The 15,935-nt window shown below is 43.0% G+C and overlaps 1 protein-coding gene across 4 annotated transcripts in view; it reads left to right on the forward strand.

The window, feature by feature from the left end:
• The first annotated feature begins 2,839 nt into the window (after positions 1-2,839).
• The window catches only part of CCL28 (C-C motif chemokine ligand 28), a 35,776-nt gene continuing 22,680 nt past the window's right edge, over positions 2,840-15,935 (forward strand). For 2 of the 4 annotated variants that reach the window (XR_009731784.1, XM_061393595.1), the window contains exons 1-2: positions 2,840-3,003; positions 15,170-15,296. Coding sequence is in view for 2 of the 4 variants with exons in the window: in XM_061393595.1 (XP_061249579.1) it covers positions 2,934-3,003; positions 15,170-15,296 (197 nt within the window). In the remaining 2 variants the exon portion in view is untranslated. The remainder of the gene's footprint in view (positions 3,004-15,169; positions 15,297-15,935) is intronic. The other 2 variants (XR_009731783.1, XM_061393594.1) reach the window with 2 other exon arrangements.

Genomic DNA, 15,935 nt, shown 5'->3' on the forward strand with positions numbered 1-15,935 from the left:
TGGACCACCAGAGAAGTCCTCAAATATATTTTAATAACTAACCATCCTCCATGCTTTAAGGAAAACTCAATGCATAATTTTTCTTTTCTGTATGGTATAGAAAAACAATTCCTTCTGAGAAATGACCATTTGAAATATTATTACTAGTTGGACTATAGATATTCAGAAGAGGCCACCAGTACTAACAGTGGACTTCTGTGACCGCCATTGGCAAGATTTTGCCCACGTGATGAAGGCTTATTCAAATAATCCAATTTCTTATTCATTCAACACAAAGCCTCTAGTATTTGCTGCACACTGAGTGAGGCACTAGGGGTATAACGATGAATAGGATACAGGCCCGGTCTTCACTGAGTCCCAGTCTACTGGAGGACAGAGGCACACACATATTTACAATAGTGTGAGATTCAGTTCAGTTCAGTCGCTCAGTCGTGTCTGACTCTTTGCGACCCCATGAATCACAGCACGCCAGGCCTCCCTGTCCATCACCAACTCCCGGAGTTCACTCAGACTCATGTCCATCGAGTCAGTGATGCCATCCAGCCATCTCATCCTCTGTCATCCCCTTCTACTCCTGTCCCCAACCCCTCCCAGCATCAGAGTCTTTTCCAGTGAGTCAACTCTTCGCATGAGGTGGCCAAAGTATTGGAGTTTCAGCTTCTGCATCATTCCTTCCAAAGAACACCCAGGACTGATCTCCTTTAGAATGGACTGGTTGGACCTCCTTGCAGTCCAAGGGACTCTCAAGAGTCTTCTCCAACACCACAGTTCAAAAGCATCAATTCTTTGGTGCTCAGCTTTCTTTAGAGTCCTTCTCTCACATCCATACATGACTACTGGAAAAACCATAGCCTTGACTAGATGGACCTTTGTTGGCAAAGTAATGTCTCTGCTTTTCAATATGCTATCTAGGTTGGTCGTAACTTTCCTTCCAAGGAATAAGCGTCTTTTAATTTCATGGCTGCAATCACCATCTGCAGTGATTTTGGAGCCCCAAAAATAAAGTCTGACACTGTCTCCACTGTTTCCCCATATATTTCAAGCTGGCAGTACATATTAAAAATGTGCATACTCTTTGAGAAGTTCCGTTTCTAAGAATGTAAGAAAATTTTGAGATGAACAATCTCAAAGAACAAAGAACATAAAACTGATTACCGCAGTATTTCCATAACAGGAATAAACACCAGAAAATGACCACAACCATAAGTTTGTTTCTTACATGTGTGTCTGAACCCGCTCTTGAAGCTCCTTCCCAGTGAGTTCTGGCCCATGTCTGCCTGGTAAATACCCTTTGACACAGAGACACAGGCACTCAATAATCACACCATGTTCTCTCAAGACAGAAATGCCATGAGTTTTGCCCTCACTCCAGTCAAACTGATCTGCTGGTAGATGTCAGGTTTACTTTATAACACCAGGCTCAATATATCCAAATACCATTTTGGCATATAATTAACACAGAGTTTTTGACAATATATTTTATATTTCTTTGTTCCAAATCTTTGAAATCTAGTGTGTGTTTTATAGGAGTTCCCTGGTGGCTCAGATTGTAAAGAATCTGCCTGGAATGCAAAAGACCAGGTTCGATCCCTGGGTCTGGAAGATCCCCTGGAGAAGGGAATGACAACCCACTCCAGCAGTCTTACTTGGAGAATCCCATGGACAGAGGAGCCTGGAGGGCTGTAGTCCATAGGGTCATGAACAGTCGGACACAACTGAGCCACTAACACTTTGTGTATATATTTTACACTTGTAGCTTGTGTGAATTTGGACTGCTGCTACTGCTACTGCTAAGTCACTTCAGTCATGTCCGACTCTGTGCGACCCCATAGACGGCAGCCCACCAGGCTCCCCCGTCTCTGGGATTCTCCAGGCAAGAACACTGGAGTGGGTTAGCGTATTTCAAATTCAGGGGGCCCAGGTTCGATCCCTAATCAGGGACCTAGATCTCATTTGCCACAACTAAGAGTTCATATGCAGCAACTAAAAGATCCTGCCACAACTAAGACCCAGCACAGCCAAATAAATAAATATGTTTAATTAAAAAGGGGGGCCTACTGCATGACACAGTGCAGTCAGAGGAAGCATGGCAGGACTTTGGAGATCATCCAGTGGATTTCTTATTTACACAAAGATTAAAAACATTTGCTGAAGTTATACAACCAGTTAGTAGAAGAGGTGGGAGTAGAACCCAACACTCTCAGTTTACCCTATAGTTTATTCACAAAGCTGATCAGTGACACGGCTGGACTGGAACCCGCCCCATACTCCTCCTGGCTGCTCACACCTGTGCTGGGGCTCTTTTTTTTTCAACCAATCATAGCCCCTCTGCGTGTCCTATTACCTTTCTCCTAAATAAGCTAACAGCCTCACTGGAAACACATTGGCTGCCAACCAAGACCAAAGTGGAGTTGAATTTTCCCATCTTTCCACCAGATAATGCTTTTTATGACTTGCCACCTTTGTCCCTAGAAGCTCAGTTTCAACAAGCTACTTAAAAACCCTGATTCCTTTATGCAGCGGTTCTCAATAGAGGTGTCCTTCAGAATCACCTCTGGAGCTTTTCTTAAGACTCAAATTCCTGGGCCTCTGCTCCAAAATTCTGATTTATAACTCTGTGCAGGAATGCATGTAGGCAGGTAGTTTTTAATTGTCCCCGAATTCTGGCGCACACCTCCAAACTCACAAGAACCTCACCAGATGGCAGATCACCACTGACATCGCCTGACCCCCAGGTGGCTGCAAACAGCTCTGGTCCTGAGAAAGAGCCCGTTTCAAGGAAAGAAACATGAGAAAGAGGTACCCTGGCACCTCCCAGGGCGGGGCTTTCTGGCTTGCTTTCCTCCACGCTCTTTCTCTGCACCCAAGGACACTTTTAGCCTCATTTCCTGATCTTACAGACTCACCTCTGCTGCTGTTGCACTCTGGGGCAGATGGGAATGCAGCAGACAGGACTCGCCCTCCTGGCTTTGGCTGCCTGTGTGGCTTTTCGCCCCTCAGAAGGTGAGTGGGGGGTCCGGGGATCTCAGCCTCCAATGGAAGGAGGGGGGCTGCCTTCCAAGATGGAACTGGAAGGAGTGAGGTACCGCCAGCAGTTAGGGGCAGGAATTTCCTGTTATCTACATGAGAATGGCATACATTTCAATCCTTCATCTCCAAGAGGCAATTTCAGAAAGGAACCTCATTTGAACAGGAATATCAGTAATTTGCCACCTGTGCAATTTTGAGTAGTGCTTCCTTTTTTTGATGATACTATCTTAGAAAATCCTCCAATAGAGGCTGAAGGAGAGCCTATTAAAGGCTGTCTTCAGCTTTCGCCCCCTCACTCTACCTGCTAAACTGAATACAAGTGTGCACGTTTCTGGAAGAAAGATAGACTTGACCTCTGGTTTAGGGTTTGGCAAGTTGCAAGCTTTCAGACCAAAGTCAGCCCTGTGGATACTGAAAACCAAAACTTCAGTCTGATCCTACAAAAGGGACTCAGGATAAAGGAGACTGAACCATACAAATTATATCAGAAAGAACTTCTATTTTGAGTTGCTGGCATCTATATGAAGATTATGGGCTTCCCTGGTGGCTCAGAGGTTAAAGCGTCTGCCTGCAATGTGGGAGACCTGGGTTCCATCCCTGGGTTGTGAAGATCCCCTGGAGAAGGAAATGGCAACCCACTCCAGTATTCTTGCCTGGAGAATCCCACGGATGGAGGAGCCTGGGTGGGCTACAGTCCACAGGGTTGCAAAGAGTCAGACACGACTTAGCGACTTTACTCACTCACTCATATGAGGATTATAACTGCGTTTGGACCGGAGGCAATCTTTTCTACTGTATTTAGGAAACCCTAAATATAGGTATTTAATACTTGATTGATTTAACTCTTTTCCACTGTCTTCTTTTCTGAAACTTTACCCTGAATAGATTCTCTAAATTCAGAACAGAGGTAAAATGTAAATTTTGTTTGGTCTGCTTTTTGAAAACTTCAGGCAACATTTTAAATTGACAGGTTTCACATACACAGAGTTGTGTGTACACACATACAAACTGGATTTTAGGGCTTCTCCTGAAATATCAGGTCTGGCAACACTGGTTCCACTTTCTCTGGCAAGAATGAATAGAGCATACTAGCCCTTTGCTATTCACCTGAAATTATCACAACATTGCTTATTAATCAGCTATACCCCAATACAATATAAAAAGCAAAAAAAAAAACACAAAAAAACCTGCTAAAGCAAACTAGCCTCTGTCCTCCAGACAGAGAGAAGGACATCCTATTAATTGCTTGGCTATTAACATCCCATTAACTGCTCGGCTCCTGTAGGCATTTGCTTAGGGACTCCCAATATAGCACCCCAATGTGCAGAGCTTTACTAATGAGCACAGTTCTTCCCCTCTGTCCTTCCATTTTATCAAGGCAAAAAGTTTTTCATTTTATATTTCTGTAAATTTTTCAGAAAATTTCACCATTGAGATTTTAGGACTCAGATCCATTGTTTCTCAAAAGTCTACCAGCTAAGGAAGGCTTCATTCCTGTTATTGGCAATACGATTTTTTTTTTCACATGAAGCTTTGAAATAAAAGTGTACATGTCTCCCCCATCCGCTTCCTGGCCTGTTTCTAGCCTTCCCTGTGGCACAGGCAGCAGCAGCACTCCCCCAGGAGAGGGAGGGAGGGAAGGGCAGGCGGAGGAGGCAGGGTGATGAGGAAAGCCCTGCCAGATCCAAGGCCAATGAGTTCTGGCAAAGAGGGTGGGACAAAAAGACACCGAGATGTTTGAAAAGGAACAGTTGATGATGATAAGAAAGAGCTGAGGAGATGTGACTGTAATTTCTGAGTTAGTCTCAGGGCTTCTCCTAAGGTGGTTTGTGTGTTAGTCACTCAGTCATGTCTGACTCTCTGAAACCCCATGGACTGTAGCCCACCAGGTTTCTCCATCCACGGGATTTTCCAGGCAAGAATACTGGAGTCTGTCACCATTTCCTTCTCCAGGGGATCTTCCTGACCCAGAGATTGAACCTGGGTCTCCCGCATTGCAGGCAGGCTCTTTACCATCTGAGTCACCAGGGAAGCCCACGGCAGTTTGGGTCACAGGAAAATCACATTGTCTGAGAAGCTCCAAGTTTCTGCCATTTAGAAATAAGTGATGTACCTTCCTTTTTTTTGGTGGGACATGTATTAATTATTGTTAACCTTAAAAATGCATCCCAATATATATTGTTGTTCAGTTGCTAAGTTGTGTCCGACTCTGCAACCCCATGAACTGCAACACGTCAGCTTTCCCCTGTCCTTCACCATCTCCTGGAGCTTGCTCAAACTCATGTCCATTGAGTCAGTGATGCCATTCGACCATCTCATCCTCTGTTGTCCACTTCTCCTCCCACCTTCAATCTTTCCCAGCATCAGGGTCTTTTCCAATGAGTCAGTTCTTTGCATCAAATGGCCAAAGTATTGGCGCTTCAGCTTCAGCATCAGTTCCTTCTGGTGAATATTGAGGATTGCTTTTCTTTAGGATTGACTGGTTGGATCTCCTTGCAGTCCAAAGGACTCTCAAAAGTCTTCTCCAACACCACAGTTCAAAAGCATCAATTCTTAGGCACTCAGCCTTCTTTATGGTCCAACTCTCACATCCATACATGACTACTAGAAAAATCACAGCTTAGACTAGACATACCTTTGGTTTTTTCATAGCGTTTCTTCCAAGGAGCAAGCGTCTTTTAATTTCATGACTGCAGTCACTGTCCAGTGCTTTCTGTAGGAAGCTTCCATTCAAGGGTCTGTGTGTCTCAAGTGCCCTTTGGAGGTTGTAAGGAATGCAGGCTGGAAGGAAGGTCAAGATGGGAGGGAGGGAGGTGAACACTGACTATGGCCATTGTCTCGGGCTCGGGGAAATAAGGAAATGGCCTGTGCCAGTCTGAGACTTGGAAAATATGTTTTGTTTTGTAAGACATTAAATGTTCCATTATCTTAATGGTGCCTACAGTGGCCATCTTGATGTGATGGCTTAGTAACTGGCATTCCCCAAATGTTCTGTATAAATCAGGAAGTGGTTGACTTACCCATAATTAAAAGCCTTGGATTCTACCCAAAGATAGGGCAATACTCCACCCCCAATGATGTGGCTGCCAATTCCCAGAAATCAATTCTGACTCCATAAAAATGTCTATTATTCAGTGGCCAAAAGCCAGATTCTTTAAAGTCACAATCCAGGGTTTGTGGGTCTTTCTGTTTTTATTTTACATTAAAGACTAAATGTCCACCTTTGTCCAGCAGATACAAGTCAGGGGATTTTGCTTCATTGAGTCCCAAATTGGTTTTCTTCAAGTTTCTTCTGATAATCAGCCTTCTCAGAGTAGGATGGCTCCTGATTAGAGATACGTGCTAGGGACTTGCTGCTTGAATCCTGAAAGAAAACTTTATCTTTTGTTTGTTTCAGTTATAGCAGATTCACTACAGAGGGTTGCCAAGAATATACACCTGTGCTTGTAAACTGGGACACTCCATTTCACCAGGAGTGGTCCCCAAGAGGCCAGACATAACATGCCCAGTAACCTCTGGTTTCTCTTTAAGTTTGCCCTTCAGTGTGCTTTGTTCTGTTTTTAATTTAATTTTATTTTTAATTGGAGGATAATTACTTTACAATGTTGTGATGGATTCTGCCATATATCAGCATAAATCAGCTATAGGCATACATATGTCTCCTCCCTCTTAAACTTCCCTCATATTTCTTTTTTTTAAATGTTCTTTTCAATGTCTAGAGAAGCAGAGTGACTTCTTATAATACAGTAGCAACTGTCTCAAATTTCAGTCATATATGGACTCCTTTAAAGAAAAAAATTCTCTTTATTCTTAATGATGACATTTAAATTATTTTACTACATCACTTGATGTATAAACATAAACCAGGCATAGACCCTATATATATATATATATTTATATATTTGTTGTTGTTCAGTCACCAAGTCATGTCCGACTTTCATTCATTCCCTGTTACACAAACATTATCTCGGGGCTCTAAGAAGTATCTGGGAGGACTTTATTTGGGCACAGCAGTTTCATGCACCATGGCTTAGTGAGTCCTTCTTGCCTATGTGGTGCACAGTGGACACCTTTGTTTGTAGGTATTCGAAGTATGATATGGCTCCATTAAAGTATGAAATTCACTAGAAGGAGAAGTGTGTCCCCAACCAACTATAATTGGAACATTTAACTGCTGTCATTCTGTTTTTTTTTTTTTTTCACTTTAAAAAATTTTATACCTATTGCCATTCTTAAATTGTACTTGTAGACTTGAGATACTGACAGAAGCCAAGTGAAATTTTCTTATCATTTTCAGCTTTATCCTGGGACTATTTCTCTAACAATGGCATGTACTTTGCTCTGTTTCCATTCTATTGTGTTCTCTAAAGTGTTATTTGTATTGGTGTTTTCCAAACTGCATTTCTAATAAGCCCCAAAGGACACCATACCATAGCTCTGAGAACCACACTTTGAGTAACCATACATCTAAGTAAGAGAGGAAGCTGGGTCACCTCTCTACAGTCACAGAATCCTTAAAGCTCAGAATCTAATTGTTATATCACGAATTTGCAGTGTTTCACTGTTGATCTTAAAAAGTCTTGAGTAAGGAAATATTTAAAGCCTTCTCTTAGTGACCAAAATTGGATCACAGACATAAAGTCAAACCAGAGACAGACATTTGTAGCAAATTAACCATTCAACTCTCTGACACTTAATTCTGGAAACAACGATGACAACCCCAAACCAACAGGAACATTGGCAATAACACTATAATAAAAGATAATGCCTTTAATGATATACTAATAACATTATCTTTAAAATATTAAATAGAATACAAGTGACTTATCATATTGAATTAACCCCTAATTACTTGAGGGTGGGAGGATGGTATGCTTCTGAAAAAGCACTGTGCAGTTTTAGGACACTTGGGACATAAGACCTTGACCAAAAACTTATTTTTTAAAAAAGGAAAAGCACTGATGCCAGGCACTGTGCTATGTGGCGTGGGTATAAAGATATGCTGAGGGAGTTCACAGTCAAAAGGCATAGTCATATAAACCCTAAATTGTATACATATATAAAATATATAAAGCCAGAAAAGCACATGGTGCCATAAGACCTCAGATCCATGGAGGGAAAGGGCAAGACTGGGAGCAAGGAGGCAACTGGGATGCTCAGTAGTTCCAACTGATGAGGTCTGGTACTTGGGCAGTGATGACAGGGACGAAAAGCAGGGAGACAAACCTGAGAAATGTCCAGGGAGTAAAATTTACAGGTGTCTGTGACTGGCTGTGGATTGCAGGAAGAGGGAATGACACACAAGTTTCTGGCTCGGGTTAATGGTAAATGATGGTTAAGTGAAATAAGGACCCCGACGAGGAGAGTATTCGTTTGCATTTGAACCCAAGCCATGTCTTGTAAAAGGAGACTGTCAAAACAAACAAAAATCCCCAAACCTGACACAATCTCAACAACAGTGTAAGATTTTTTTTTAACCTAAGTGCATCAGAAACGGGTAGATCAAGCAACCAAAAAAAAACTAACGGAGGTAGGAAAGATATGCCCAACACGTCCGCTTTCCCCTTCAGCTCCAGGAAGGGCTGCCCGGGACGCCGAAATGCGTCCCCTGGAGCTGCGGGGCAGAGGCGGCGAAGTCCCGGCGGAGGGCGCAGGTGCTTGAGATCCCCGGGGTTCGCGGCGGAGGAGCAGGCTCCGCTGCCGGGCGTCCGTGGGCCTGTGAGTAGCCTCGCCGGTCGCAGGACGCCACCCTCCTCCAGGCGCAGTCCTTGTTATCCCTGACCCAGGGTCCGCTCCCAGTGCGCTCCCAGTGCTCTCCCAGTGCCCGGGCACCAAATGCGGGCCGAGACAGAAAGCCGCCCAGCAGGTTGCGCAGGCGCAGAGGCCGGAAAAGCGGCCAGACGTGGCCCAGACAAACTGCCAGCACCACCCGCTGCCCAGGGCTGTCGCTCCGCCCTCCTTCTCCCCTTCCCTGAGCTGGGGCCTCCGCTCCAGCACCGAGTCTCCCGACCCGTGGCGCCCTCGCCTACAGATACGTGTGCTGGGACAGCCGTCAAGGTTGGGACACCGTTCTGCTTGAGTCTTTTTCCCATTTTTTGTTTTAGTTTTTCCTCTGATTTTGCTTTTCTAGGGACATGAGTGGAACACTTGTCAATTAAAGAAAATGCACAACGTGAGTTGCCAGTTAAGTTTTATGTGGGACAATATGAGGATTGTACCCTGGGAGACAGCACCTCAGATGGCTCTGAGAAACTGTTCCAAAGAGGTAGGGGGAAAGAGAGTATGTATGTGATTTTGGTAAAGACGGACTACATGCAATCAAGTACATAGTTTTTGTAGAAAGTTTCTCCTGGGCTCCTGCAACTTCTGCTAGACCTGAGAAGCAGTTGTCACCATGAAGAATTTTAGTGCTTTTCTAGATATTAGGATCTACAAGAATTGCACCCATAAAATCAGCTCCTGAGAATATCTATCTGAAAACCTGTCCTGCCAGTTTCCTTGAGCAGAGTGCCTCATTTCTGCTCCCCACCCCGAACTCCTTCAGGGGGTGTTGGAGGTCAGCAGCTGCAGCCCAGCAGGATTTAATCCTTGTAGAAGCAGATGGCAAGCACCCATGGCAGGTGCCAATTTATGGTTGACGCTCAATTATTTTATCCTGTTTGTGTTTTAAATAAATGCACTTATGTTAGACTTAGCTCTGTTCCACCCATTATAATAAATACCATTTCCATTATTTTCCAGAATTAATATTTTGTGATTCGCATTTAGCCTATGAGTTGAATGTATTTTTTTAGTTTCTAAGCAAATGGCATTTGTAAATTTATACATAAATTATCTTTATTATTTAGATCAAAGTTTTTAAACGGTTACTTTGCACAGGAGCTGCCTATGCAAAACACTGTATAATGGAAAGAGAACTCTTAACTACAGATAATGGTGTAATGTAGGGGAGAGGAAAAAACAACTTTCCTTCCATCCTTCTAGATTCTTTACTAGGACCCCTATAACAAAAAACAGATTAATAAGAAAAAAGCATACACGTTTATTTAATGGGTTCCTTCACAAGGAAATGAAGACTCAAAGAAGCAGTTTGAGTTATGGCTTTTATATAAAGTTGGACAAAGTGGTAATTTGTGAAAATGTGAGAAAACAAAGGAACTTGAACTAAGGCAGTTAAGCATGGGAAAGCGACATAGTTTCACAAAGTTTGTACAGATTTTCCTTGGCTGCAACTTCATGTCTCATGGAGACACCATCTCATTTCACCCAGAATGTTGGAAAATGCTGAAAATTTCTTTCTTCCCCAGGTGCAGGGAGAGTACCTCTTACTTGGAAGTTTTGTATCTTGCTTTTAGGAAGGTCAGAGTGCCCTTTTTGCATTTGCTGTTTCTCTGACTTTAACTTAAAATAATCAACATGCCAGAATGGAATACTTTGGGGTCACGTGCCCTGAATTCTTTCAGGGACAACATATTAAAAATTGTAAATGAAATGGACAATTTCTTAGAAAGCTATCAAAATTGAGGTTATAGAAAATCTAAATAAACACGTAACTCTTAAGGAAACTGAGTCAGAGTTGAACATCTTTTCTTCAGATAGACACCAGGCCTAGCTGGTTTTAGAGGTTTACCAAACAGTGAAAGAACAGGCAATTCTTGTCTTACACAAACTTTTCCAAATAATAGAAAAATAGAGAAAGCTAACTGATGCATCGTTGGTGATTAATGTAATGTTAACACTCAAAACATTCAAGGATGACTTCAGGGGATTAAAATATAGACTAATCTTGTTTATGAGCATAGATGCAAAAATATAAAAATGCAAAAGTAAAAATGTTTTTATAGTTATATGAATTGTTGAAATCAGAGGACATTCCCGATGGTTCTTTTTGGGGCTGCGCTGGGTCTGCATTGCTGTGTACAGGCAGTTCTGATGAGCCGGGGCTACTCTCTAGCTGTGGTGTGCTGGCCTCCTGTGGAGCATGGCTTCAAGGCTCTGGAGTACTGACTCAGTAATTGTGGCTCCTGGGCTTAGATGCTCTATGGCAACATGGGATTTTCCCATAACCAGGGATCGAACCAAACTGGTGTCCCCTGCATTGCAAGACAGATTCTTGATCACTGGACCACTAGGGAAACATGGATTGTTCTTTAAGAATGGAAATATTCTGAAAGGAAGCTGCATGAGAAAACCTCTGGGGGCGTGATGTTATCTGCAAGAATCTTACCTTAGCCCTAGTCCTAACCATCCCACAAGCTTCATTGCCTAACTTGTGTGCTCTTCAAAGGATTCTGTCTTTCTTGGCCTATTGTATTTCCAGGTGCCTCACTAGGGCACCAGTCACATCTACGAACACCAAATATGCTTGCCTGCCTCTTGTCTTTTGATAGTTAATCTGATAGGTTAAGTGATCTCCAGGTGAGCCCGTCTTACTTTTAAATCTGAGAAATGTCATCCAGTTTATTAAGTACCTATAGGTCCCGGGTGCTTTTCTGGGTTAAAACTGTGCTTTTAACTGATGTCAGCATTCAGATAACTCAAATTCTTAAACACATAAGTTCACCTATGATTCTTAATTCCCACATAGCTGTTGAAAGTCCATTTAAGATTTTATAGTTGCCTGGGTCACAACTGGGGCTGCCTTGGTGGCTCAATGCTAAAGAATCTGCCTGCTATGTGGGAGGCCCAGGTTCAATCCCTGGGTTAGGAAGATTCCCTGGAGAAGGGAATGGCTACCCACTCCAGTATTCTTGCCTGGAGAATCCCATGGATAGAGGAGCCTGGTGGGCTATATCCATGGGGTCACAAAGAGTCAGTGACAACTAATAGAGGGTTCTGTGTAATAGTAACTGTTCATTTTTCTACTCCCAGCATCTAACATAGTGATTCAATATAAAAGAACTTGTAGACATAGCTATAGACAGTATTTCATTTACAAGAATTCACATAATAATTTTTATATAGTAAGATGGGTGAATGAATGGATAGTTACATGAATAAGCCCAAAACCTTGTTTGGGGTATTAAAACAAGTTTACTTGGAGAATAGCAGCACAGTGTAGCTAAAGAAAGGAACTATTAGTTTCAGGAAATCAATGCATTAATAAATGTGAGGAGAACCAGTGTTCTGTTCTCCCATTGCCCTTTAAAAATAATTGAAATAGGGAATTCCTTGGCAGTCCAGTGGTTAGGATTCAGTGCTTTACTGTCATGGGCCTTGCTTCACAGTTCAGAGTGGCCAAGAAAAAACGGCATTTAATGTAGAGAGTTCACCAGTGGTCTAGTGGTTAGGATTCAGGGTTTTCACTGCCTTGGTCTGGGTTCAGTTCCTGGTGGGAGAACTGAGATCCTGCAAGCTGTAAGGCACAGCCAAAACAAAAATGAACACAGAAGGTGTACAATTCAGTGATTTTTAGTACATTCACAGAATTGTACAACTATTCAGTCAGTTCAGTTCAGTCGCTCAGTCATGTCCGACTCTTTTCGACCCAATGAATCGCAGCACACCAGGCCTCCCTGTCCATCACCAACTCCCAGAGTTCACTCAGACTCACGTCCATCGAGTCAGTGATGCCATCCAGCCATCTCATCCTCTGTCATCCCCTTCTCCTCCTGCCCCCAATCCCTCCCAGCATCACAGTCTTTTCCAATGAGTCAACTCTTCGCATGAGGTGGCCAAAGTACTGGAGTTGCAGCTTTAGCATCATTCCTTCCAAAGAACACCCAGGGCTGATCTCCTTCAGAATGGACTGGTTGGATCTCCTTGCAGTCCAAGGGACTCTCAAGAGTCTTCACCACAGTTCAAAAGCGTCAGTTCTTCGGCGCTCAGCTTTCTTCACAGTCCAACTCTCACATCCATACGTGACTACTGGAAAAACCATAGCCTTGACCAGATGGACCTTTGTTGGCAAAGTAATGTCTCTGCTTTTCAATATGCTATCTTGGTTGGTCATAACTTTCCTTCCCAGGAGTAAGCGTCTTTTAATTTCATGGCTGCAATCACCATCTGCAGTGATTTTGGAGCCCCCCAAAATAAAGTCTGACACTGTTTCCACTGATTCCCCATCTATTTGCCATGAAGTGATGGGACCAGATGCCATGATCTTCGTTTTCTGAATGTTGAGCTTCAAGCCAACTTTTTCACTCTCCACTTTCACTTTCATCAAGAGGCTTTTTAGTTCCTCTTCACTTTCTGCCATAAGGGTGGTGTCATCTGTATATCTGAGGTTATTGATATTTCTCCCGGTAATCTTGATTCCAGCATGCCTGTTTCATCACCCCTTAAAGAGACCTGTATCTGTTAGCAGTCATTCCCCATTCCCTCCTACCCCCACCCCTGGCAAACACTAATCTGCTTTATGTCTTTATGGATTTGTCTATGGACATTTCATATACATGGGATCATACCATATATGGCTTTTTAAACCTGGTTTCTTTCACTAATAATCTCTTCTTTTCCCAAGATCAGAGACTTAGAGCTGACACCACTGAGGGGTTTTAATCATTTCTTTTAATCCTAATTTAGGGGCTAACTTTTGTCTGTTACTATAAGACTGCCACCGGCAGCCACCGTTGACCATAATTTCTAACTTTTGAGAAAATGTATTACCCACTTGGAGGAATGGGGAGCATAGACTACTGTGTGCAGGTAGCATGGAGGAATTTGTGGATACACATTTTAGTAAGGGACTAGGTTTCCTTTCATTATTTGTGTTGCCCTTTTCTCCTTTTATCTGGGTCACATAAGCTTCTCCTAACTTGACTTCCTGCCCTAATCACACCTGACTTATCCCTACTTGCTCATCACTGCAAGACAAATTTTTCTAAAACCCTTCTCTTTTCTCGATCTTTAATGGACTCCATTTCAAAAAAGATAAACCTCCTTAGACTAACATTCAAGGCGTCAATGGTATGATGTCAGTCCATCTTTTGAACCATATCCCTCATCCATCAGCTTCCCAGCAACTTAGTTCAGGCAAAGAGGTCTATTTTTCTTTATTCCCTAAGTGTGCCCTGTGCTTTCCTATCTCAGAACTCTTGACCATACACTTCCTTTAGCCTGGACAAGTCTTCTCCATTTTTTGCCATCCCTCCAAATCCTCAAAGATTCAGTTAAGTCCTTCCTGGACAGTTAATTTCAAACTTGCTCCAGGGGCCCATGTGGTTGGTCCCCTCTGAGTTTTGGGTCACTCTATCAATCTTGCTTCTTCAAGCGAGTCTGGTCGCAACCCCACTGCCCTCATCTTCCCTTGCTTTATGTCTTTGCTTGTGCTTAGTTTTATCTCCCCAAAATACAGTGTGAGTTCTGGAAGGTAGAGATGTGTCCTGCTGTGTGGTCTGCAAACACAAAGCCCCCAGTAAGTGACTGCCCCTCGTTCAAGCAGGTTAACATTCTGTTTCTCTGGAGTCTCCAAGATAAAGCCAGGCCAGTGTGCTATAGATGGGGGAAAAGTGGAAACAGTGGCAGATTTTATTTTCTTGGGCTCCAAAATCACTGCAGATGGTTACTGCAGCCACAAAATTAAAAGATGCTTGCTCCTTAGAAGAAGAGCTATGACAAACCTAGACAGCATTTGAAAAAGTAGAGACACTACTTTGCCAACAAAGGTCCATATAGTCAAAACTATTATTTTTCCTATGGTAAAACCATAGGAAAAGCAATGGTAGTGATGCATAGATGTGAAAGTTGGACCATAAAGAAGGCTGAGCACTGAAGAACTGATGCTTTTGAACTGTGGTGCTGGAGAAGAGTCTTGAGAGTCCCTTGGACCTCAAGGAGATCCAACCAATCAATCCTAAAGGAAATCAGTCCTGACTATTCATTGGAAGGACTGATGCTGAAGCTGAAACTCCAATACTTTAGCCACCTGATGCAAAGAACTGACTCATTGGAAAAGACCCTGATGCTGGGAAAGATTGAAGGCAGGAGGAGAAGGGGACAACAGAGGATGAGATGGTTGAATGGCATCACCGACTCAATGGACGTGAGTGTGAACAAACTCTGAGAGATGGTGAAGGGCAGGGAAGCCTGGCATGCTGCAGTCCATGGTGGTCGCAAAGAGTTGGACCTGAGTTAGCAACTGAAAAACATGTATTCTATAAACCATACGATTTCACGTTTCTTTCTTTTCTTCTTTTAGCCATACTTCCCATTGCCTCCAGCTGCTGCACCGAGGTTTCACATCATATTTCCAGAAGGCTTCTGGAAAGAGTGACGACGTGTCGCATCCAGAGAGCTGACGGGGATTGTGACTTGGCTGCTGTCATGTGAGTGCTGTTTGGCAGGAGGGCTAAACCTGCAGAATGACCATTTCTCCACCAGTGAACCATAGGTTGGGGAGACTCTGCCTGCTACCCAACATACAGATCATTATTTGAACAAGAGAGGGGAGAGTGGTGTGAATGCACACTCTGTCAGTACCAGGATGTCCAGAGCCCCACGTTAGCCCTCCGCACCCTGCATTGCAGTGATGCAGCGAAGGTGAAACGCTTTTAGTCACCAGACAATGTGCGTGACTTTCCTCAGCCAAACGAGGGACGTTCTGAGTGGGAAAAAAATTAAAATGAAAAAAAACAAATGAAAATCTGACACCTCTGTGCTGACAAGACAGCTGAAAGATATAGAGTGGTTACGACTTGGTCTCAAGTAAGATGAAATTGGACTATGTCTTATTTTGTAATCATAAGTTACATGATTACATGATAAGTCATCTCTTTCGTGTTTCCTTACATTCGACATATAAAGTTAAATGTTCTCTGTTTCCAAACTGTTTTACTACAGAACATGTTTTTACTTATCCAAAATGTAGTCCCTTAACTATGTTGTTTTTTAAAATGTTTTCCAATTTTTGGTGCCCCAGTCTTTCTAATTTTAGTGTGTTTAGTGGTATCTCATCTCAATTTTCA

Source organism: Bos javanicus, chromosome 20 (genome assembly GCF_032452875.1).
Source record: "Bos javanicus breed banteng chromosome 20, ARS-OSU_banteng_1.0, whole genome shotgun sequence".
In the NCBI taxonomy this organism is placed as follows: domain Eukaryota; kingdom Metazoa; phylum Chordata; class Mammalia; order Artiodactyla; family Bovidae; genus Bos; species Bos javanicus.